The sequence below is a fragment of the Eptesicus fuscus genome, chromosome 6 (assembly GCF_027574615.1).
Source record: "Eptesicus fuscus isolate TK198812 chromosome 6, DD_ASM_mEF_20220401, whole genome shotgun sequence".
Lineage (NCBI taxonomy): Eukaryota > Metazoa > Chordata > Mammalia > Chiroptera > Vespertilionidae > Eptesicus > Eptesicus fuscus.
The window spans coordinates 103,050,176-103,073,983 of record NC_072478.1 but is presented as its reverse complement, the minus strand read 5'-3'; the positions used below and the strand labels follow the sequence as shown (position 1 = coordinate 103,073,983).

The following is a 23,808-nucleotide window of genomic DNA, read 5'->3' as shown; positions in this document are numbered from 1 at the left end:
GCCCAGTGTCACCATCCCCGTCACAGGCCGAGAGACTGCGGGCCGCGGTTGGTAACTGCCCTGCCCCCTGCCCCCTGCCTGCTCCTGCCTGACCTGCTGCCCCGTGAAATGCAAGAGCCAGGCCCGGAGCCCTGGAGCCCCGCTGCCTGGTGCTCAGGCCCCCTCGGCAGTATGCTCCCTCCTGGTTTGGAATGGTGGGGGTTGAACGCAGCGGCTGGCACCTGCTGGGGTGAGGGGCCTGCTCACTCTGAGACTCAGGCGGAGGCCCCAGGAGCGGCTGCGGTTGTAACAACTTAGCAGTTTCTTGCGACAAAGCTACACTGACCATGGCCCGCCCTCTCAGGGTGTTGCTTCCTCCTGAGGTTATTTTTTAATCAAGATGACACTTTGTCCCGAGGACCAGGGCGCTGGAGAAGACTCCCTGTGGCACTGGGTTCTTCTCTGCCCTGCGTGGCGTTGGGTGTGCGCTTAAAGAAAAACGGTTTTGCCCTGGCTGGTAGCTCAGTGGGTTAGACTAGAGCCGTGGTCGGCAAACTGCGGCTCGCGAGCCACATGCGGCTCTTTGGCCCCTGGAGTGTGGCTCTTCCACAAAATGCCACGTGCGGGCGCGCACGTACAGTGCGATTGAAACTTCGTGGCCCACGCGCAGAAGTCGGTTTTCGGCTCTCAAAAGAAATTTCAGTCGTTGTACTGTTGATATTTGGCTCTGTTGACTGATGAGTTTGCCGACCACTGGCCTAGAGCATCTTCCCAATACACCAAGGTTTCAGGTTTGGTCCCTGGTCAGGGCGCATATAAGAATCAACCAATGACTGCTTAGTAGATGCTCCTCTCTTTCTCTCTCTCTTTCTCAAATCAATAAAAAACAAAACAAAAAGCTAAGTTATATTTATTTTTTGTTGGTCCTGAAAGTCATACATGTTCACCATAGCAGATGTAAGGAATTCAGAAAGATAGGAGAAACCTTGTCTAGTCTCACCACCTACAGACAACCATGTACACAGTTGGTTATTTCCTCCAACTCAGTTCAATGTACATTTTGCCCTTTTTTGGGAGTTGGGGCATAATTTTGACCATACAATATATTCAACTGTGCAGCTCCCCTTTCCCACCTAACTTATAAGTATGTACATAAAATATCTTCATGTTGTTAAATATTAAAGTATTTAACTACATGGCAAATATTAATATTAAATACATAGTAAATGTTTAATATTGATATGTATTAATATACATAATTTATTATTAAAGTATGGAATAAAATACTTAAATACTAATTTTAAAGACTATAAAACACTCCATCATACGGGGTTTATAATACTTTTCTTAAAAAGTATTATATCTGATTGTTTACCATTTACCTTATATTACCTCTCCTAATTTCTCCATTTACACGCGTGTGTGTGTATGTGTGTGTGTGTGTGAGAGAGAGAGAGAGACCATCTTAAATCCTTGTGGAAAATACAGGGTGTGTTCTATAGTGTATGTAAGACATTTAAAATTACTCCCTAAGCTCTAACCGGTTTGGCTCAGTGGATAGAGCGTCGGCCTGCGAACTGAAGGGTCCCAGGTTCAATTCTGGTCAAGGGCATGTACCTTGGTTGCGGGCACATCCCTAGTGGGAGGTGTGCAGGAGGCAGCTGATCGATGTTTCTCTCTCATTGATGTTTCTGACTATCCCTCTCCCTTCCTCTCTGTGAAAAACCAATAAAATATATATATTTAAAAAAAATAAAAAATAAAATAAAATTACTCCCTAAGCTTGTTTAGTGACAGCACCATAGCCGTTGAGGTATACGCAAGGTGCGATCATCGCTAATTAAAACTGCTCCCTGAAAGCTATGCTTGCTTTTAATTTGTCCGTAACAGTAGCACTTTGATGGACATCAGTATGCACAGTTTTTGTTTCATGTAGGGTGACTTCATTAGGGTAGATGTCGCGATTTGGAATTCCTGGCTCAGAAGCGTCTGGGTATTTTGAAGATTCTTGTGACTTATTGTCAGACTGCTTTTCTGGAAGAAGGCTCTTCAGTTTACACTCTCATTAGCAAGTAGGAAGTTCATGTCGCAGTACATCCTGACGGCAGATGCATTTTAGTGATCGCTAGTTTGCGAGATAGAAGTTGGCATTTGGTGGCTGGTCTGGAGCGGCTGTCTGCGAATCCACGCCCGGGCTGTGGGTGGAGGCATGCGCGCCGAACGCTCCATCGGAGGTTTTTGTCTTGCAGCCGACTTTGGTGTGTCTGCCAAGAATCTGAAAACCCTGCAGAAACGAGATTCCTTCATCGGAACGCCTTACTGGTGAGTCCGGTGGCTTCCGGAAAGGGGATGGTGGGCACAGTGTTCACCCTCAGACTCCCCAAGGTGACCTCTGGCTGGTGACCTCGGGACAGGAGGTCTGAGCCCAGTCCCCACCACGTGCCCCTGCTGTGACCTTGGCCAGGTCGCTTAGCATCCCTGTGCCCCGTTTGCTGATCTGTAAAATCGGACACATAACAGCACCCGCTTATTGAGTAATTGTGAGGGTTAAATGGGACGGTGCACACAGGACATGCTCCATTAATAGCACTGTAACTGGAATTCCTAAAAAAAATGGCTCAGTTTGTGATTCGTTCAGCAAGTAGCGATTGAGTGCCAGGGCTGGGGCCAGAGGTGAATGATCCAGCTCATTTCCTGCCCCCGCGTGAAGTCTCCCTGGACTCCTCTAGTCCTTGGCGTTTCCTGCTTTTCCAAAACTATCCCTTTGGAAAAAACAGCACAGCTAACTACTTTCTGTTCTTCATGTGCGTGAATTCCCACGTGGAGTTAGGTTCCTTCTTGCCGGCTTATTACTCACCCTTTTATTCTCTCTCTCTGCCCTTTCATTCCTCTTCCTCCTTTTGTCTCCTGCCCCTTCTCTCCGGGCTGTTGTATTCTCTCCACTGCCCTTCCTGTCCTGTCTTTTCTGGGCCCCTTCCCCTCTGCCCCCCACCCCTGCCCCGCCCCTAACCCTCCCCAGGACTGTGTTCTGGATTGTTGCTGCCACCTTGTGGTAGGCATCGGGAACTGCAGCAGGCCGTGGCCGAGGAGCCGCTTGGAGGGCGTCTTTCTGTCTGAAGACATCTCAACAAGACAGTGGGCTGGACAATAATGCAAACTGTGACCCGGGAAGTGCTGGTCCTTGACCCCGAGTCTCCCAGAAGCGCCCGCGGAGGCCGGGTTCTTAGCCCCCTGTTGTCGCTTGGTTGGTTCAGGATGGCCCCCGAGGTGGTGATGTGTGAGACCATGAAGGACACCCCGTACGACTACAAAGCCGACATCTGGTCCCTGGGCATCACCCTGATCGAGATGGCCCAGATCGAGCCCCCGCACCACGAGCTCAACCCCATGCGGGTCCTGCTCAAGATCGCCAAGTCGGACCCCCCCACGCTGCTCACGCCCTCCAAGTGGTAAGGGGCAGGGGTGTGCTAGAGGCCAGCGGCCGGGAGCCGGGCAGCGGGGTGCGGGGAGGTGAGGGCCTGGGCCCCCGGGCCTCCTGGCCTCTTGCTTCCCTCTGTGCTCTCCCCCCGGGCACAGAGCAGACTGTGACTCAGCGACACGCGTCCCACGGTGGGAAGAGCCCAGCCCGGCCCAGCAGCCACCTGGCACGACCTTGGGCCAGGATGTGGGGCTCGGGCTTGAACCGAGTACGGCTGTGCCTTGCTCTGTGGCCTGAGGCAAGTCCCTGCGCCTCTGGTTCCCACGTCCCGTCTGCACAGTGACGCCCATGAGGACAAGGTCATCGCGACGGCCCCGCCGCCTCCGCCCGATAGCCATGAAGGCGCCCTTTGTCCCTGGACGGGCGTGTTGGGGAAGCGCAGGACCCCGGGAGTGAGTCTGGCTCGGGGAGTCGCTCTGAGCTTACTGCTGCCCCTGCCCCCAGGTCCGTGGAGTTCCGAGACTTCCTGAAGACGGCGCTGGACAAGAACCCGGAGACCCGGCCCAGCGCTGCGCAGCTCCTGGAGGTGAGGCCTCTCCCGGGGGCGCCCTGCTGCCTGTCCTTCCTTTGGAGGCGACGGCAGAGGCCGGCCATGACCTGGAAGTCGATGCCTTCCTCACCAGCCCAGGTGGCAGCGTGCACGCCACTCACTCGTCACCCCACGTTCCTGGGCGCCCCCTAAACGCCAGCTCCCGTGCGGGGAGGGCTTCCGGGAAGGGGGCCCCCCCGAGCCCCGACCTCACGGACCTGGTGTCCGGTGGGGGCGCCGGGCAGACGAGCAGAGATGTGCACTTGGCGGGGAGAAGGCTCTGGGGAAGCAGCGCAGGCGGTGGCGGCCCGGGGGTGGCTCCTGTGAAGGGAGGACACAGGGCTTTGTGTGAGCAGCACCAGAGGCGGCGAGGGCCAGGCCAGCCGAGGCCAAGGTCGGGGGGTGAGCACGCGTGGCAGGAGCCGGGAAGAGCCAGGAGGCCTGGCGAGGGGCCGGGTGAGCGCGGGGGATTGGAGATGAGATTGGAGGGGGGTGTCCACCCGGGATTCGGTGGTTCATAAGAGGACGCGCAGGACTCAGGGCGGCGCGCTCACCACCGTGACCTGTCACAGCAGAGGGAGGCGGAGAGAAGGCACGAGGGCGCCCCCAGGCTCAGGCTGTCGGTCACACGGACACGCTGAGGTCCAGCGCACGCGTCTGGGTGGGCAGCGCCGTGATAGTGTGTGCAGCGGAGGGGAAGTCCTGGTTCACATCCCTTCCTGCTGTGCCTCCCGGGGCGAGTGGCCTGCCCTCTCTGACTTGGTTCTTGCTCTGAGCTGGGGATTGCAGCAATGTCCCCTTTGCCAGGTGGCTGTGAGGGTTAAGGGAGAAGGTTCTAGAAAGAGTGTGGCCTCACCTCGGGCCTCCGGGACGTTCCTCCGGGAAGGGCCAGCTGTCCTCCAGCCCCGCCTGGCAGACGCGGAGCCCGGACCCGAGCCGGGAATTTCCGTTCCACAGCTGGAAAGTGTCCTGCCAGAGGGACTCAGCGGGAGACAGGAAGGGCTGCGGGAGAAAGGAGCGATCCTTGAGATAAACGAGACACCGTCAGAGCTCAGGCCGCCGTCGGCTCGCTGTCTTTGCCCGAGCGAGGGAGGGTGGGCACGTTCCCTGCCCCCGGGTGAGGACGCCCAGGTGCAGAGAGGTGCGGAGGTCACCTGCCTTGGAGACTCAGAGGTAGTCCGTCTCGTGGCTTCCCAGCACCCCTGCAGAGCCGGTGGTGCCCAGCTCGCCCGCCCGCCTGCCCACCCGCCTCGGGATTGAACGGCTGCTGAGGCCCAACAGCTCTGGTGTTTTGCAAGGCCCGTGAGACGTGGCATTTCCGCGAGCGCCTCGGGGAGAAGGCACACACTGCGCACGCTTTTGCCAACACACACGCCCCCCGCAGACATGTGCCAGCGTGTGCTCGGCAGCTTTACTCCCAGGCACCCCAGACAGGAAGCAACGCCCACGTCCACCGCAGCGGGACGCCTGCACGAACCAGCTGACGTTCACGCAGTAAAAGCACCGCACAGGTTACGAAAGGGACAGTTCGCCAGTACCCGCGACAAGGAGGGGATCCCGCGTTTCAGCCACGGGATGGCGTTCTGTCGGATGCTGTTCATGTGACGCTAAAGAGTGGGCGGCAGGGCACCTCTGAGCTGGGCAGGGGGTCTGGTGTTGACTGCCAGGGGTACAGGGACCTTTTCCCGGTGATGGGCGTGTTCTGTCCGGGGCGGTGGTTACTCCAGGTCTTATGTGTGTGAATAATATGGGAAATGTTGACGATTTGTGAACCTGGCCCCTCTTTTTAAAAGAAAATAAGCAATGTGCCAACAGACCGCCCCACGCATTGCTTCAGCCCCTGTTTCGGCCCCGCACCTCTGCAGGCGTTATCTTTTTAATTGTCATGACCTCCCGGTGGGTTTGGCATCATCGTCTCTGCCTCAGAGGTGAGGTGCCTGCAGCCCAGAGCGGGTAAGTGACACGCTCAGTGTCACACAGCTGGTGATGGGCCGAGTCGGGATTTTCCTCTTTCCGTCACACACAGGACTTTCCGAGCTTCCTCTGGGTCTCCCGTACCCAGGTCATGCCACCTCAGCCTTTGCCTGCCCCTCCCTCCCCCCCCCGCCAAGGTGTCACTAATCCCGTGCCTTCTCCCCTCAGCATCCCTTCGTCAGCGGTGTCACCAGTAACAAGGCTCTGCGGGAGCTGGTGGCCGAGGCCAAGGCCGAGGTGATGGAGGAGATTGAAGACGGCCGGGATGAGGGGGAAGAGGAGGACGCTGTGGATGCCACCTCTGTAAGGCCCGGGAGAGTGGGTGCTGGGGAGGGACAGGCCCCCGCAGGCCTGGGCTCCTGTGAGGGGGCGCCCAGGGGAGCAGGAAGGGTTCCTTTCTGTGTCTCCCCAGCTCGGAGGTCGCGGGCTCCCATGCCACAGGTTACCTGAGCTGGCACGCGGGCCAGGGCGTGCTGGCCGGATCCCGTCGTTTTCAGGGAAGCCCGGGAAGCTGCACTTTCACGCGGTCCCCATCCGTGGAAGTTGGTGGCTGGCTCTTTGCTTCCCAGCCTTTCCCCCGTCGTGGCTCGCACACACCACGAGCCTGTCTCGAGTGCCCGTGGGAGGAATCGGGTACAGGCTGCAGGCGATCAGGGGCGGCAGGCCCGACAGGCCAAGGGGCTCCGGCCACCCAGGCCCCGCCCGGCTTCCCCGAGTGCCCAGGGGACCCGTGTCTGGGCACGTTGGTAACCCACCTGTAGCGTCAGCATTTGGCTGGATTTAAATGGAAAGGGAAGCTAATTGAAAAAAACGTTAAAGCCGCGTGAGCCAGTGACGCATGCCTGTGGGCTGCTGGTCTCGCCGGCTGGGGAGGGCCTCTCTGGGAGGGACGTTCGCTTCCCAGTCCAGATGGCGCCTCGGACTCGTGAGGCAGGGGCTGGGCCTTGGTGTGGGATGACAGGATCAGATCTGAGCTTCCGAACCCTTGCTCTGGGTGTGGAAGAAGCTGGGTCAGAGTTGCTTCTGGAAGCTTCCATATCCAAGGTCAAAACAACGGTTGTCAGGGCCCAAGGGAATCGTGAGTGCATCAATATCAAGTTTAAAAACAGGCCAACCGACCGACGGCACTTAGAGACTGAAGTCGGGACGGTGATTATGTCAGGGGAGGTGGACCCAGGCCGGGGGGGGGAGTGGGTTCTCTGGGGTGGGGCACGGTTCCACCCCTGGCCTGGACGGTGGCTACGTGGTGCTCACTTTCCTCATCAGGCTGAACATTTAGGTTTTATCCAGATAAATGAGTGTTCTGCTTCTTAATAGAAAAATCTCCAATACTTCCCACCCCCAAAGTTCTAGAAATGAAACAAAACTTTAGTGCTGGCCTGGCCAGTGTGGCTCAGTGGTTGAGCGTCAGCCCATGAACCAAGAGGTCACAGGTTTGATTCCCAGTCAGGGCACATGCCTGGGTTGGGGGCTTGATCCCCAGTTGGGAGTGTGCAAGAGGCAGCCAATCAATGATTCTCATGGATGTTTCTATCGCTCTCTCCCTCCCCCTTCCTCTCTCTGAAATCAAAAGAAGAAAAAAAAAGTTAGTGGCTGGTAGGTGGAATCTAGTCTAGGGTAAGTTTATTTTGGATTTTATGCAATTTAAAAAAAGCCTTTAATTAGTTGCCATCTAAAAATCAGGAGATGTCATGTGAAAGTCCAGATTCTGGCTTGTCCTGAAAAACTTGGAGGGTCTGGCCATAGGGGCCCCATTTCCCCACATTGTCACATTGGCGGGAGCCGAGTAGCCGCCGGCCACAGTTGCCTGCACTCCTAGGAAGAATAACAGGCATTAAACTAAGCTAAGATCAGAGGCAACCAGGAGATTCCTATTCCTCAAAACAGGTAGTAATTTGGTTGCTGGTTAGGCAGTAGGGAGTGGTGAGGACTGTGGCTTGCTGGAAAGTGATACCTACTCTGTCTCCTTGGCCTTGGCCCACGCCACCCTGTCGGCGCCTGACTCCCCAGCCCCACTGTGTTTCTGGCTGTTGCCTTGTACATGCAGTGGCACGGCCTTGACTATCTTTTCTTTTCCTCCAGCCTCTGGCGAACCACACTCCCAACTCTTCTGACGTGAGTCAGGTGAGCCTCGATGCCAACAAGCCTGTCACTCCGGAACCATCTGTCACTCCGGTGCCACCCAGCCAGCCTCAGGACGGGGAGAATGGGCCCAGCCTGCCCTCCGGGGACAGTTCCCCCCAAACCACCAGGCCCCCGGATGTGGCCGCTGGGAATGAGAATGGCCTAGCGGTGCCTGTCCCTCTGCGCAAGTCCCGGCCAGTGTCAATGGGCGCCAGGATTCAGGTGTCTGAGGAGAAGCAGGTGGCTGACCAGCCTGGGGACCTCAGTCCGACAGCCAACCGGCCCCGGAAGACGAGCCAGAGCCGTCCCATCAGCAGCGCCCTGGAGACCTTGGGCAGCGAGAAGCTGGCCAACGGCAGCCTGGAGCTCCCCGCCCCGGCCTCTCCTTCCAAGAGGGACTCGGACTATGGCAGCCTGTCCACCTCTGAGAGCATGGACTACGGCACCTCCCTGTCTGCCGACCTGTCCCTGAACAGAGAGACGGGCTCTCTGTCCATCAAGGTAACGCCCCATGTGGCGCACAGGCTGGGAGCAGGGTGTTCGGCTCCGTGTGGGTGTCTGAAAGCAGTTGGTGGCTGCCTTTTGTTTCCAAGTGGCTCACAAGGATTGCTCTTTCTTTTTTAAAAATATCTTTTTATTGCCCGGCTGGCGTGGCTCAGTGGTTGAGCGTCAACCTATGAACCAGGAGTTCACAGTTCGATTCCGGGCAGGGCACGTGCCTGGGTTGCGGGCTCGATCCTCAGTGTGCGGGGTGCAGGAAGCAGCCGAGCGAAGGTTCTCTCTCGTCGTCGATGTTTGTCTCTCTCCCTGGAATGGGGCTTTTAGTTCGACTCAGTTTAATCTTCAGAATATCCAAGTTCATCTGGGGTTTAGTCACGGCAAACAGTTCGTTTGGGCTTACATGTCACTTTGGTTTTCCATTTAAATTGGGTTTGGTTAGAGGCCCTGGTGAAACTCGGGAGAGGATTCTAGAAGTGGGAGTTCTCTCACTTGTGGGACCGTCGTGGGTCCCTCTGGTGACGGTGGAGTCGGTGAAAGGGAGTGGGCTCAAGGCTCTCCCCAGCTCTGTGGCCGCTCTGGGAGGAACGCTGAGTGACAGGACCTCTGTGCCTGAGGGCCTGGCCCTGCAAAGCGCTTTTAAAAACAACAATAAAATGAAGGAGGCCCGTCCTCCATGCACAGATGAGCAAACGGAGGCTTGGGTGGGCGCTGGGGAGCTGGGGAGACCCCGCACTCTGGGCTCTGAGCCCGCGTGCCGTTCTGCCTTCCCCGTTGGGGCTGTGGCCTCGTCCTTGTCCTCAGGAGGCCGGAGGCCTGGCTGCTCTGACAGAGCTCGGGATGCTCTCGCCGTCACCGTCACCGCTGGTCCCTTACTTGCCTGGGCCACACCGAGGGCCCCACTCCCCACCGAGGCCGAGGTTCGGGCAGTTACCGTGTCTTTCTGGTTGTTCCTTTCATTGTTCACTTGGGGAAAAACACACAGGAGGACGGGAAAGGTACTTGCTGGCTGGAAGGGCCTGGAGCAGCCACTGGCACACGGCCCTGCGCAGGGCTGAGGCCGCAGGACAAGGGCAGGCGGCAGCTCTGACGGGTAACTGCCTCGGGCCCGTCCTAGGACAGGGGCCTGCTCTCCTCTTACAGGGACTGGGAGAGTGAAGAGCCATCCCCCAGAGGGGCCGCCCCTTCCCGCCGGCTGATGCAGCGAGTCAGGGACACGGCTGCTCTGATGAGAGTCCACGGCTGCGTCAGCCCCGGGCTGCCTTGCCTCAGACGGGCGGCCCTGTGGCCATCAGGAATGGAGTCCTAGGCCACGTGGGCTGGACACTGGGGAGAGGAGGGGGTGGCTGTTCAGTGTGATCATGGCCAGAGCCCATGGGCACTGGGACTGACCGAGGGGAACCACTGGCCCTCCACTCCCCCTCTGGGCGGGGAGGCCCAGGGCAGGTTGGAAAGGCAGGGCTGGGCTGCCCCAGGAGGGGGCAGAAGCCCGCTGAGAGGTTAGAGGGGGCTCCTGCGGACCCCAGTGCAGGCGCAGGTCCTCATGGGACTCGGGGAGAACTCGCCCAGGGCACCGAACAGCCCCCGAAGTCTGGGCTCTGGGCGGTGCTCTGCCCGCCTGTGCAATGCCGGTGATTCACAGGAAGAGAGAGACTGTGAATAGTTGGTGCCTCCAGACGGGTGTGGGCCAGTGGAGTTCAGGTCAGATCGGGCGTGGCTGCCAAATCACTATGAACTTGGTTTTCCGGGCTCTTGGGATTTTGGTGGTGAACACAGTGTGGCCTGCGATAATGTGTCAGAAACAAACACCGAGGGTTGCCCAGTTGCCAAGAGCCGGGCGCTGTGCTGTGTGCTGCCCCCGCATTTTCTCACTGAACCGCCTGGGAGGCAAGCACTGTTTTTCTCCTCCGACGAGACGAGGAAGCTGAGGCTGAAGGGACAAGGGACCTGCCCAGGGTCATAGAGCCAGTAGGTGGTAGAGGATTAGAAACGTCCTGTGTGTGGGAGAGTGCTGGCCGCTAGGTGGGGACGGCATGGGGCAGTGTCTGAAGGCCAAGATCAGGGAGGGGAAGGGGGGTAATATGTGCAGACACACACCCCTGGGTTGAGAAGCTTGAAGCAAAGGGGCCGTGGGCAGCCGCGTCCTCCCTGGGCGTGCAGCCACACCGCGTCCCATGGACTCTTAGCTGAAAGGCTGAGCTTTGCCTAATGATTCCCCCGCCAGGACTCCAGGCTGCACAACAAAACCCTCAAGAGGACACGCAAGTTTGTGGTGGACGGCGTGGAGGTGAGCATCACCACCTCCAAGATCATCAGCGAAGACGAGAAGAAGGACGAGGAGATGAGATTTCTCAGGCAAGCTTGGGAAGGAACGCTGCCGGAGCGAACTGGGTGGGGCGGGGCGGAGGGGTGGGCCTGGGCTGGGTCTTTTGGTGAGAGAGCTGTCTGCCGCATGAAGTGCAGGATCAACGGGACGAAAGGAAACTGCTGTTGCTTGAGATCCTGCACTCCCCAGCCCACCCATTCACTCACCCGTCTATCTATTCCACCCATCCACCCTTCTATCCATTCATCCACCCATCATCCGTCCACCCATCCACGTATCCACCCACCCACCAGGTTGGGGGACATGGTGATCCATATAGTTGAGGCTGTTGGCCAACACCCAACACACAAGATAATTCCCAGTTGTGGTTCACGTGAAGGAAGTAATGGGTGGTGATAGTGAGCGCCTGGGTTGGAGGAGGCTGCTCCGAGGGACCCCCCTGAACAGAACCTGAGGGTGAGAGGAGCTGGCCACCAGCAGCCCGAGGACTGGCCGCTCGGCTTGCTCGGGAGCTGAAAGGACAGGGCTGGGGTGTGGTCCCCGGAGTCCTCAGGGCCTGCGGGTCAGGGTGGGAGGGTGTGGCTCTTACCCCAGCTGGAGTGAAACAGCTGGAGAGTGACAGCTCTAATGCCCCTTTGGAAGGTGGCTCTGGCTGGGGTGTGAGGCTGGGCTGTAGAGGAGACCCCATCAGGACAGCGGCCCGGAAGAGGTGGTCAGACTTCACATACATTTTGGAGCAAAACCCATGGAACTGGTGTGGGGAGGAGGGTGTGCGGTGGAGCTGTCTGCGGGGAGCCACTTGGCACTTCTAAGGTGCTCCGGCCCTGAACAGCCTTCCTCAGGGAGACCCCGTTCTCACCACTTTGTAAATGAGGAGACTGCTTCTGGGCAGGTCAGTCACTGACGCCGGGCACCCAGGTGGGAGGGGTCGAGCTGAGGCTGCGGCCAGGCCTGTCGGAGGAGGATTCTGTAGGCTTCCGCTGGCTGCTGAGCAGGGGCCTAGCAGGCAGGAGGCCCTGGAGCCCTCTTGGGGCCAGGCCTTTGCAGGTAAATTCACTTTAGATTTAGAGAACATTTCTAGACCATCAAACACATTCATATTTTTAAAAAACACAAACAGCCCAAAGCCACACCCGAGCAGTTTGGGCTGCCTGGGGTCCCTTGTCCCTTGTAGGAAGCAGGAGACAGGAGAGGCGGGGGGGTGGGGGTGGGCAGACTTCACTGGGGCGTTTCTGTGTACACGCGCGCACACACATTTTGGTGTCATCTGTGTGGGCTGGGCCAGTGGGAGGGACCGGTTGCTGTCGGGATGCCACCACCTGTTAGAATGGTCCCTGGGAGGTGACTTGCACTCCTCCGGCTTCAGACCTCAGGGGCTGGCTTTCCGTCTCCCCTCCGGGAACTTTAGGTTTCTGGGGTTGAAATTGCAGACTCGCCACCCCCATCTAGAAGCGATGCCGTGGGGAGTCTGCAATTTCAGACTCCAGTCTGGCCCCCTGAGCAGAGGAGCCGTGTGCCGCTCAGGCTCGGAAGGGGAGGCTTGGCCGCGGTGGAGGAGAGGTGCTCGCGAGCAACAAGGCTTTCCTGTTTGCCTGTGGTCCTGAGGTCTGAGCATCCTGCAAGCCCGGCCAGGCCGCCCGGCCCAGGGGTGCAGGCGCTGGTCATCCCCAGCTGGCCACAGCCCTCGTCACACCGGGGCCCTAGCGTTTCCAGGGGAACTGGGTCAGGCAGGCGTCAGAACCCTGGGACTGACTCTCTCCCAGACTGAGGCTTCTAGGCCCGAGTTCTTTCTGTTTTCCCCGAAAACTGCGGGTGCTGGTTGTTTCCTTCCTTCGCCACCTGCCTGTCTGCCCCCTTCCCTGTGAGGGGGCGGGGCAGGAGGTAAGTAGAAGCTGGCTGTTGACCCCTTTGTCTTTTGGTCGGTTGTTCTGGAAGCCTGTTCTCTTGAGGCAAGGTTTCCATTTCTTCGTTAACACTCTCCAAGCCGCCTCCTGCCTTCTCCCTTCCCAGAGGGCAGAGGCTCCGCGGGCAGCTCCTTTCCGGGGCTGAACAAAGTGCCTCTGCTTTTCCCAGAGACCAGGCTGCCTTTGGCTCTGCTTCCTCATTGTCATTCCAGAAGTTACCACTTGGGGAGTGTTTGCTGTGTGCCAGGCAGGCAGTACAGGCATCCCCTCAGTTAACCCTCCAAGAACCTGAGAGGTAGACTGTCTGCCCCACTTTACAGCCGCCTGCCGAGACTGAGTGAGGCCTGAGGGTGCCGAGCTGCAGAGTCGGCAGAGCTGAGATTCAAACACGGTCCCTCTGGCCCCAGATGTGGCCTCTCCTCCTGCAGCTGTTGGCGGGCTCCCTGAGCAGCTCTACCCTCTCCGAGCTGCGAGGAAGGCAGCACGGTGGGGGCCCCGGGGAGCAGCCTGCAGACCCTGGGCCAGAACAGGACACAGCTGCCGGAGAGCCCCATTCAGTCGCAGGCCCAAGCTCTTCCCCATCATTTTAATTTCTTCTTCTTTTCTGATGATATAAGCGACACATACCAGTTTTCAATGGACTTGCTCAGAAAGAGCCACAGCAAACATTTTGGGGTCTATCCTGCCAGTGTTTTCTGTGAATATATACATTGGCAATATACAGGTTACAAATTAAGGTATCCATTGCAAATAGGAAATAAGATATGGTTCAAAACTCAAAAAAGAAAAAGAGGATCAACAGTGAAAAGTCTCCCTCGTTCACTTTTCTGCCAGGCACCCAGTCCCCTCCTGGTGTTACTGTTTTTTGCTATAATTCTTCCAGAAACAGTGTTTAGATCGGAGAGTAAACATACACACACACCTGTGCACACACAGACGCTGTCTTTCCCCCACCCAGATGGTAGGGTTGCCTAATAGATCCACCTGTCAACTGAGAGATCATCCCATATCTGTCATAAAGAATTGTTGCATTTTTAATAGATGTTTTTCCACGTCGTCATCTTCTAAAACCTGATTTTTAATGACATCAGATGGATACGTTTCCATTTAATTAGACCTATACTGATGGACTGCTACTGATATCCTTGTTCAGTTTTATGGTGCATCTGTGAATGCTGCTTGAGAATATTATCCACAAGTGGAACTGTTATCTCAAAGGGCATAAACTTATTGCCAAATTGTCCTCCAGGAAAGTTGTACCAATTTATACGTCAGCAGGTTACAAAAGCATCAGTTTCCCCTATAATCTAACCTGCTTAATCAGAATGGTATTCCTTTTTAATTTACACTTCATATCTATATCCGTTACTTAAAAATTTCTTGTCTTTTGTTTCATGTCTGTTCATGTTCGGTGTCACTTTTTGACTTTAGGATGTTCCTGTGTTACTGATTTGTAAGTACTCTTTACGTATTAAGATTATGAATGTTTTGCCTGCCCATGAATGTCAAATGGAGCCCGAGTTCTAACCCTGCCTCTGCCCCAGTGTGATGCTGCTCCACGCTCCGGCCTTCGGTGCCCCTCGCTGAGTTATGGGGTGTCTGAGGCCACTTTCTGACTGAGGTGTCACATCTTTTCACCCTCAGGCGCCAGGAACTCCGAGAGCTCCGGCTGCTCCAGAAGGAAGAGCATCGGAACCAGAACCAGCTGAGCAGAAAGCACGAGCTGCAGCTGGAGCAGATGCACAAACGCTTTGAACAAGAAGTCAACGTGAGTGCGAGGAAAGATGGGCCCCCATAGGGCTTCCTGCCTCCGTTTTTCTTTAAGCAGAAGCTGCAGAGCGGGGGCGATTGCGCAGTGGAGAGCAACTCCCAGCTGTCCAGTTCCTGGTTTCCTATCTCACGAGGCTTTGACTTGTGTAATAGCATTACATGCAGGCCACAGTGCTTCTGGGTCACACCGGAGCACCTCCTGAGGGAAATAATCGGTGCTGAGCACCATGCAAGAACCTGCAAGGTGGATGGTCTGTCCTCCCTTTTGCACATGAGGAAATAGAGGCTCAGAGAGGTGAAGTGACTTGTCTCAGCGCACACAGTGAAGAGGTGATGGAGCTGGGACTTAAGCCCAGGCCTGAGGACAAGTTCTGGGCTCTTCCCATCCTGCTCCCCATCTTCCTCCCAGTGACTTGTAAAGTGACGTGGCTGAATTCTTCTGCTCCTTGCAGGCCAAGAAGAAGTTCTTTGACACGGAGCTGGAGAACCTGGAGCGCCAGCAAAAGCAGCAGGTAGAGAAGATGGAGCAAGACCACGCTGTGCGCCGCCGGGAGGAGGCCAAGCGGATCCGCCTGGAGCAGGAGCGGGACTACACCAGGTTCCAGGAGCAGCTCAAACTGATGAAGAAGGAGGTGAGTGTTGGGCAGAGGCCGGTTGTCTAGGCATACGAGGACCCGCTCAGTTACAAGCGATCGAAACCTTAGCTCAGCCTCGCCTCAGCAACAGGGAATTTGGGGGAGCTCGTTTTCCTGCAAAGCTCCCATCCAGGGATGTCTGGATCGACATGCTCCGGCTGCGCCACGAGGAGCCACTCCTGTGTCACTGGGCTCTGCTTTCCTGTGTGTGGACTCGGCTCCCAGGCGGGCCCTCACCTTGTGGTCTCGGGCAGTTTCCTGTGCACCTCCAGCTTCCCAACTCCCCGCTGAAAGAGAGCAGGAGAGAAGGAAGGATGGCGGGCCCAGGGAACTTGAGATGCTGTCACCAGAAGGGGGAGTGGGTGCTGGGTGGGCAAACACACGTGTCCTCCATGCCCGATGCTCTTTTCTCCCAGAATAGCAGTTCCTGAGTTTGGACCCATGCAACCTTCTCCCTTTCCCCCAACCCAACTGGAAGGGGGAGGTGGCCACGAAAGAGATGGTCCTGAGACAAGGGGAGGGAGGAGGCTTTCAGCCTGCCCCGGGGTTCCAAAGAACTGCCCCCTCTCCCCCCCCCCTCCCCCGGGTAAGCCAGACACTGGGAGGCTGGGACACTTGTGCTTTCCTAGACTCTCAGGAGGGAGGAGGGAGGCAGGAGGTGGAAGCCACCGGGGTGGGCACACCAGTCCAGGCCATTCCCAATCTCCAGATGGGAGCAGGGGACAGCCTCGAGGGGTGGTCCACGGTACGGGGGGCCTCAGAGCCCAGCTCCCAGACTTCACTGGGATGGGCATGGCATCTGGTGTTGCCAAGGGGCCTGTGGGAGCAGGGCTGGGGCTGGGGTAGCACCAGCGAGGCACTGACCGCAGGCACAACAGCTAAGAGGGCGCCAGAAAAACTCGGTAAGCAAGGCATAATATTCTAATGCAGTGGCTTAAAATAAAAAGTCAAGCAACACATTCATAATGAACAGAATATCGGCTCTTTACACTAAAAACTGGATCGGACAGGACCAGGATCAAGGTGAGGCAGTGAGGCTGAGTCCTACGAGTGTAGGGCTAGGTCTTGTCTGCACTTAAAATTTTGACATTTTGTTCATGGTTTTTGGTCATGGATGTTGTTTGTAGAATGTTACTTACCTTGCTTACTGAGTGTTTTGGCGTTCCCTTCTGTGCCCGAGGCGAGTACCTTAGTCTCCTTACCCTGGCACGTGGGGGGTGACGGGAGAGGCTGAGGCTAAGCGTGTCCCCAGCTCCAGTGCTGGGGGCACAGGCTTGGCTTTAGTGAGGGCTTTGGTAGCTTCTTTCAAGGAATTTGTCTATTTCATCTAAGTGGTTAAATTTATTGGCATAAAGCTATTCATAGTATTCCTTAGTATTCATAGTATTCCTTAGTATCCTTTTAATAGCTGTAGGATCTGTAGTGATGTTCTCTCTTTCATCCCCTTGCTGATAATTTGTGACCTAGTCTCTTCTTCCTCCTTCTCCTCCTCCCTCTTCTCTTTCTGTCCATCTGGCTAAAGGTTTATTTGTTTTATTGACCTTTTCCAAGAACCAGCTTTTAGTTTCATTGATTTTCTGTTTTCACTGTTATAGATTTCTGCTTTTATATCTGGTTTGGGTTTAAATTGCTCTTCTTTTTATAGTTTCTTAATGTTGAAGCTTAGATCATTGGTTTGAGACTATTCTTTTCTAATGTCAGCATGTAATGATATATGTCCCTTTAAGCACTGCCTTAACCTCATTCCACAAATTTTAATATGTTGCATCTTTTTTATTCAATTTGATTAATATCTTAATTCCTATGTAACTTCCTCTTTGATCTGTGGGTTATTTAAAGGTTTGCTTCAAAGTTTAATTTTGAAATGTTTTTGGATTTTCCTATCTTTCTATTAATTATTTCTAGTTTAATTCCATTATCCTATATAATAAAGGGCTAATATGCAAATGGTCATCACACCATCACTCTGTAAAGGCTCAGACACTTAACACTGGGGAGAGAGGAATGGGGACCAGCCAGGCACAAATGAGCTCACGAGAGAGGGATGGGGACCAGTCAGGCTGTGGCCCAGGAGAGGGACAAGCCGCCTGCCCCGCGGTCCCGGGTGCCAGAGGCTGCGCCTGCGGCCCGGGAGAGGGACAAGCTGCATGCCCTGTGGTCCCGGGCGCCAGCAGCTGCACCTGCGCCTGCAGCCCGGGAGAGGGACAAGCCGCCCACCCCGCGGTCCCAGGCGCCTGTGGCTGTGGCCTGTGCAAAGCCGCCCACCCATGGTCCCCTGCGGCTGTGGCCGGCCCGGGCGAAGCCAGCCCGGTCCTGGGTGCCTGTGGCCAGCCAGAGGGAGGGAAACTCGGGTCTCGGGTGCCTGCGATCAGCTGGAGGAGGGAATCCTGGGTCCCGGTTGCGGGGTGATGAAGAGGTGGTTAGGAGTGATCAGGCCAGCAGGGGAGCAGTTAGGGGCGATCAGGCTGGTAGGGGAGCAGTTAGGGGTGATCAGGCAGGCAGGCAGAGGTGGCTAGGGGCGATCAGGCAAGCAGGCAGGCAGGCGAGCGGTTAGGAGCCAGCGGTCCCAGATTGCGAGAAGCAGTTGGACATCCCCCGAGGGTCCTGGATTAGAGAGGGTGCAGGCCGGGCTGAGGGCCCCCTTCCCCCGCACAAATTTTGTGCACCAGGCCTCTAGTGATTAAACATTTTTTAAAATTTCAGTTTTTAAAAATGTACTCAGATTTGTTTTATGGCCCAGGGTGTGGTCTATGTCAATGAATATTCCATGTGCATTTGAGAAGGATGTATAGTCTGTTGCTGCTGGGTGGAGTGCTCCATAAATGTCCAGTAGATCCAGCTGATTGACAGTGCTGTTCAGGCCTTCTGCAGCCTTACTCATTTCCCATCCATCTGTCCTGTTGGCTACTGAGGAGGGAGTGTAATGTCTCCCAACTATAATTGGGGATTTATCTATTTCTCCTTCAGTTTGGCCCTTTTTGTTTGTTTTTGAAGTTCTTTTGTTACTTAAAATTGTCCTAGCTGCTTAGTGAACTGACCTGTCCTTTTTATGTAATGTCCCTCTTTATTGCTGATAATACTCCATGTTCTGAAGTCTACTTTGTCTCATAGCCAGTCCTGCTTTCTGTTGATTGGTGTTTCAGTAGAATCTTTTCCCCGTCCTTTTAATTGAATCTGCCTATATGTTTAATGCCAGTTTCTTAGAGACAGCATATAGTTGGCATTGTTTCCTGGGGTTAATTTTTTCAGGCAGATCCCATCCAGGCCCACCTTGGCCTCCATCCTCCCAGCTTAGCAGTCCCAGAGGCCAGAGAGCAAGCAGCTTTCCTCTGATGGTTCCAGCAAACATCTCGAAACTCTCACTGGCCCAGAGAGGGCCACATGTTCACTCTGCACCATGCTGACTGACAGCGTAGATCGTATACCCAGCCTAGAGCCAGATGGGATGGGGTGTCAGCGCCACGTGCACCTCAGAGACTGAGGAGGGGGTACCTAAAGCATGCACTCTGCTGGGGTGATACCACTACCAAGGGGGTTAAAAACAGCTTCAATATTATAATGGTTTAAGAGGTGGACAGTGTATCTGTGGGATTCGTATTTTGGGGGGTGGGTGATTAGGAACAAGATGTCTAAAAGGGAAAAGGGTTGAGAAACGCTGCCCTCACGGAATCTGAGGTGCCGTCATCAGAAGGGGGATGAATACCAAGCAGCAAAAACAGCACCTGTCGACCCCGAGGGAGTCTGGAAACTGAGTCAGCAGTCAGGAATGTGCCAGTGGGTGCCACCTGTCAGAGTGGCTTGCAGGAGGGGGTGGGCAGTGCCTAGAAGGCTGAGCCTACTCTTCGGTGTCCCTGGCCCAGGTTAGGGAGTGTGAGGCGGTACCCTGACCCGCCACTCTCTGCAGGTCAAGAACGAGGTGGAGAAGCTCCCCAGGCAGCAGCGGAAGGAGAGCATGAAGCAGAAGATGGAGGAGCATGCGCAGAAAAAGCAGCATCTCGTGAGTCCTTGCCCCTCACTCAGGGAGTGGAGGGGCTCGGGAGTCCCAGGTTGAGACTCTGGACGGTGACCAGGTCCTCTCTGTTATGCCTATACCCTACCCCTCAAATACCCTCTATTATTCTGAATACCTAAATCCAGCCCATCCTATTGCCATCCCTGTTGTCACCTCTCCCCTGCAGTCTTCCTTGATTGCCCTCACTCCAGCTGGACTCGAGTTCTCCCATCACTTGATACCCCAGCCCTTCACATCCACCTCTCCCAAAGCCTTAAGTGCCTCCTGCCTTGTTGTAGGGTTGTTTGTATGCCATAGCTCCTTGATCAACCCAGTACATCCTTCTGTCCACTTGGCATCTTGGAGTCTCAAAGACATCAAACCCACGATCTCCCAGACCTGGTCCTATTCTCATCTTTTGAGAGCGTACCATCCTGCATCTGGTTGTCAGGCCAGAAACCTGTAACTCCTGGTGCCTCCTTTTCCTTCAGTCCCTCATCACCTCCTGAAACATGGTTTTCTTTTTTTTTCAATCTCCAAACTCTGTCTGGAACCATCAACTTGTCCACATCTCTGCGACTCCCTAGCCATTGTCACCTTTTGCCTGAACTGCTACAGCCTCCTCCCAGCCAGTCTCCCTGCTTCCTCTCGTGTCCCTCTGCAGTTCTGTCACCAGCAAGTGTGATCGTGTCACCCTCCCCCCACAGCCCTGTGCCTTGGGAACCTTCAGTGGCTCAGCCTTTGTCTGTAAGACCATGTGCTTACGAGGCCCTGCAGGTCTGGCTGCCCCCTGCCAGCCTCTCCCCCTTGGCTCCATCCCTCGGCCCCAGCCTCACCAGCCTGTCGGTCATGCTCTCATTGTCTTTCTACATCCTGTCTCCTCTGCCCCCAAATGCAGAGAAAATTTAGTCAACATTGACAAAGGCTTTGTACATGGTCCGGTTTAGCTTCATCCTCCCTTCGCAGGGAAAGGAATTCGAGGTGACACTGAAGAGTTAACAGTGGGGGCCGAGGCCCCAAACTCAGTCCAACTCCAGACTTCATGTTCTCTCCAGGACACCCTCACTTTCCCACAGCTGGGCCCCTGACGCCATGATGAGAAGAAATGCAGGGCTGGGGAGGGTGAGAGGCCCTCATCCCCACAAAGGGACAGCAGATTGGCCCTTTCTTTGGGAGGACAATCTGGCCATTGTATCAAGAGCCTTAAAAATGTGCACGTATCTGGCCTGGATTTTCTGCTTCCAGAGACTAATCCTGAGGATTAACCATCACAGAGGCTCACATTTAGCTACCAGAGTGTGAAGAGCAGCGCTAGCTAAAGTAGAGAAACCTGGAAACAGCCTTCTATATATTGGGCAAATAAGTTAGGGTATAGCCTTACCATAAAGTATTTTCAGCCACAAAAACTCATTTGAAAGAATAACATAGGTCTTCTAAGAATTTTTGTGTGTTAAAATGAAATTTAAAAAAATTCTTTATCGTTTAAAGTATTACTTATGTCTCCTTTTTCCTCCCATTGACCTCTCCCCGGCCACTCCCACCCCCCAGCACATGCCCTCACCCCCCTACTGTCTGTGTCCATTGGTTATGCTTATGTGCATGCACACAAGTCCTTTGGTTGATCTCTTGCCCCCTTACCCCCCGCCTTCCCTCTGAGGTTGGATGGTCTGTTTGATGCTTCTCTGTCTCTGGATCTATTTTTGTTCATCAGTTTATGTTGTTCATTTTATTCCACAAATGAGTGAGATCATGTGATACTTCTCTTTCTCCCACTGGCTTATTTCGCTTAGCATAATGCTCTCCAGGTCCATCCATGCTGTTGCAAATGGTAAGAGTTCCTTCCTTTTTTACAGCAGTGTAGTATTCCATTGTGTAGATGTACCACAGTTTTCTAATCCACTCATCTGCTGATGGGCACTTAGGCTGCTTCCAAATCTTAGCTATTGTGAATTGTGCTGCTATGAACACAGGGTGCATATATCCTTTCTGATGGGCGTTTCTGATTCCTTGGGATATATTCCTAGAAGTGGGATCACTGAGTCAAATGGGAGTTCCTAGAAGTGGGATCACTGGGTCAAATTCACTGGCATTAAGCACATTCATACTGTTGTGCAACCAGCACCATCCTCTGCAGAACTCTCTCATCTTACAAAACTGAAACTCTGTACCCGTGAAACACTAACTTCCCATCCCTCCTCCCCAGCCTGGGCACCCACCACTCTACCTTCTCTCTCTACAAATTTAACCTCATCTAAGTGGAATGATACAGTGTTTGTTCTTTTGTGACTGGCTTATTTCACTTCACACAGTGTCCTCAAGATTCATTTATGTGGTAGCATGTGTCAGAATTTCCTTCCTTTCTAAAACTGAATAATAGTCCACATTTTATCCACTCATCTGTCTAAGGACACTAGAGATGTTTCCATCCATGGCTATTGTGAATAATGAATATAAATCTCATGTATCTCTAAAAAAAATAACCACAATACCATAAACACCCCCCAAATTTAAATATTTCACAAAAGTTGCTTAACATCCTTTGCCATCAAGTCAGTATTCACATTCCCAGTTGTCTCAAACGCCCCTTTTCTTACTTGTTTGAACCAGGGCCCATACAAAGCCCACACATCACCATTGGTGCCCTGCTTTTAAGTCTAGTTTCCCTGCTGCACATTCCCTAAGTTTTCTCTGGGCCACGCTGACGTTTCTCCTGTAATAAGAATAAAAGTTGAGGCACCAAAGCCGCTGAGCGGAGGTCTGTCCGCCCCACGCCCACAGGACCGGGACTTCCTAGCCAAGCAGAAGGAGGACCTGGAGCTGGCGATGAAGAAGATCACGGCCGACAACAGGCGGGAGATCTGTGACAAGGAGCGCGAGTGCCTCACTCGGAAGCAGGAGCTCCTTCGAGGTGGGTGCAGGGAGCCGGAGGGGCCAGGGTGGCCTGGAATCTGTCGGTGGACATCCAGCCTTGGGTCTTCTGCAGGCTGACGCTCTATCCACTGAGCCAAACCGGTTTCGGCCAGTCTTTTTACCTGTACTAAATCCCAGTGTTGGAGCTGGGTTTCAGCCCAGGTCTCTGTTTCTCAGGCTCCTGACTCCGAACACATCCTAAAACTACCATCGTGGTGAAGCGTGAGCAAAACCCCTCTGCAGTCAGCGCGAGGCAGAGATACCAGCTATCATCAGCACTACTTGAAGGGTTCCAGAGGTCAAGGGGAAAACAAGGGGGTGATGTAGATGGGTGGAAACTAAGTGAGCTGGGTGCCTGGGGTGGCAGGGGGCGCGGACAGCACTGAGAACCTCCTAGGCCAGCCAGCCCATTTTCATACCTTACTCTCGCTGAATCCTCCCCTTACCCCCTACAAGGCACACAAGGCAGGCCCACTGGCTCCCCAGTTTCATAGATGAGGAGTGACGGTTCTTTGGCCGAGGGTGCAGCTCATGAGGGGTAGGGTTGGCCTAGAATGCAGATCTCACCTGGAAGCTAGCTCTTTACTGCTGTGCGCTGGCGTTTTGACAGGTTTGCATGCTGACAAATCCCTCATAGCATGAGACCTTCCAGGGACAACTGTGTGGGTCCCAAACAGAGGGAGGGGGCAGGGGGGACACCTGGGGAAGAGGGGTCCGGGACAGAGCGTGTGCTGGCTGATGCACTCAGCTCAGAGGGGGCGTCTGGTGTGGGGAGCTCTGAAGGGCAACAGGGCTCTTTCAGAACCATGGGTCTTACCTTTTCTTTCCGTGAGCAGAGGCTGGGTGCAGTTCTGTGGGGTATGCAAAGCAAGCGAGCTCTCCACGGCTAGAAATCTGTTATGTGAACTAATTTAAACAACTGGGGGATGAGAAGTGCGTTTGGAGCCTGTGGGCTTTTGTGAAGAGGCACGCACAGTGCCATCTGTGGCTCCTTTGCAGCGGGTGCCACAGCCAGGGCTCTGAGGGCTCGGTGCTCGGTGTGGACCAGAAAGGTGGTCCTTGATGTTCCGACATTGTGAGAGCCGCGGGGGTCTCCGGAAGCCCATCTCCTTTGTGTGCCCCGTGATGGGCATGAGAACCGTTACCTGTGGGACAGCGGGCTGGACTGTCCCCATGTGCCCGGGCAGATTGGTTTCCCATGACAGGAGGGCAGTGAAGCAGACGTCCATTTGCTGTGGGCTGAGCGCCACCTGCTCTGTGACTTGCAGGCCACACGAAGTGCTCTGTTTGACGCCAGCTCCCCGCCCTGTGGCTGAGCAGAAGTGTTGATGAACAGACTTCAGGGATAAAATGCCATGTTATTGCCCTCGTCATGCATATAATGGACAGGGAGGGTCTCACCCATTTTCCCAAGGAGGCCGTCCTCCACGGGTTTTCTGTTTGCCTGTTAGGAGAGCAGAGGTGCTGTGCAGATGCAACATAAATGTCTCCCAAAGACAGTTCTTTCTCTGTGGTATGGTTGTGCCCCTTTGGCAGAGGTGGAAGCTGAGGCCTGGGGCAGTCTTTTTAAAAAATATATATTTATTGATTTTTTTATAGAGAGGAAGGGAGAGGGATAGAGAGCTAGAAACATCGATGAGAGAGAAACATCGATCAGCTGCCTCCTGCACACCTCCCACTGGGGATGTGC

At 54.9% G+C, this 23,808-nt stretch overlaps 1 protein-coding gene across 1 annotated transcript in view; it reads left to right on the top strand.

Moving 5' to 3' along the window:
• The window catches only part of STK10 (serine/threonine kinase 10), an 81,043-nt gene that overhangs the window by 47,396 nt on the left and 9,839 nt on the right, over positions 1-23,808 (top strand). Inside the window, exons 5-14 of the mRNA XM_008147611.3 lie at positions 2,229-2,301; positions 3,234-3,428; positions 3,902-3,983; positions 6,129-6,263; positions 8,043-8,585; positions 10,807-10,937; positions 14,457-14,580; positions 15,035-15,214; positions 19,122-19,214; positions 21,987-22,116. Coding sequence (XP_008145833.2) covers positions 2,229-2,301; positions 3,234-3,428; positions 3,902-3,983; positions 6,129-6,263; positions 8,043-8,585; positions 10,807-10,937; positions 14,457-14,580; positions 15,035-15,214; positions 19,122-19,214; positions 21,987-22,116 — 1,686 coding nt within the window. The remainder of the gene's footprint in view (positions 1-2,228; positions 2,302-3,233; positions 3,429-3,901; positions 3,984-6,128; positions 6,264-8,042; positions 8,586-10,806; positions 10,938-14,456; positions 14,581-15,034; positions 15,215-19,121; positions 19,215-21,986; positions 22,117-23,808) is intronic.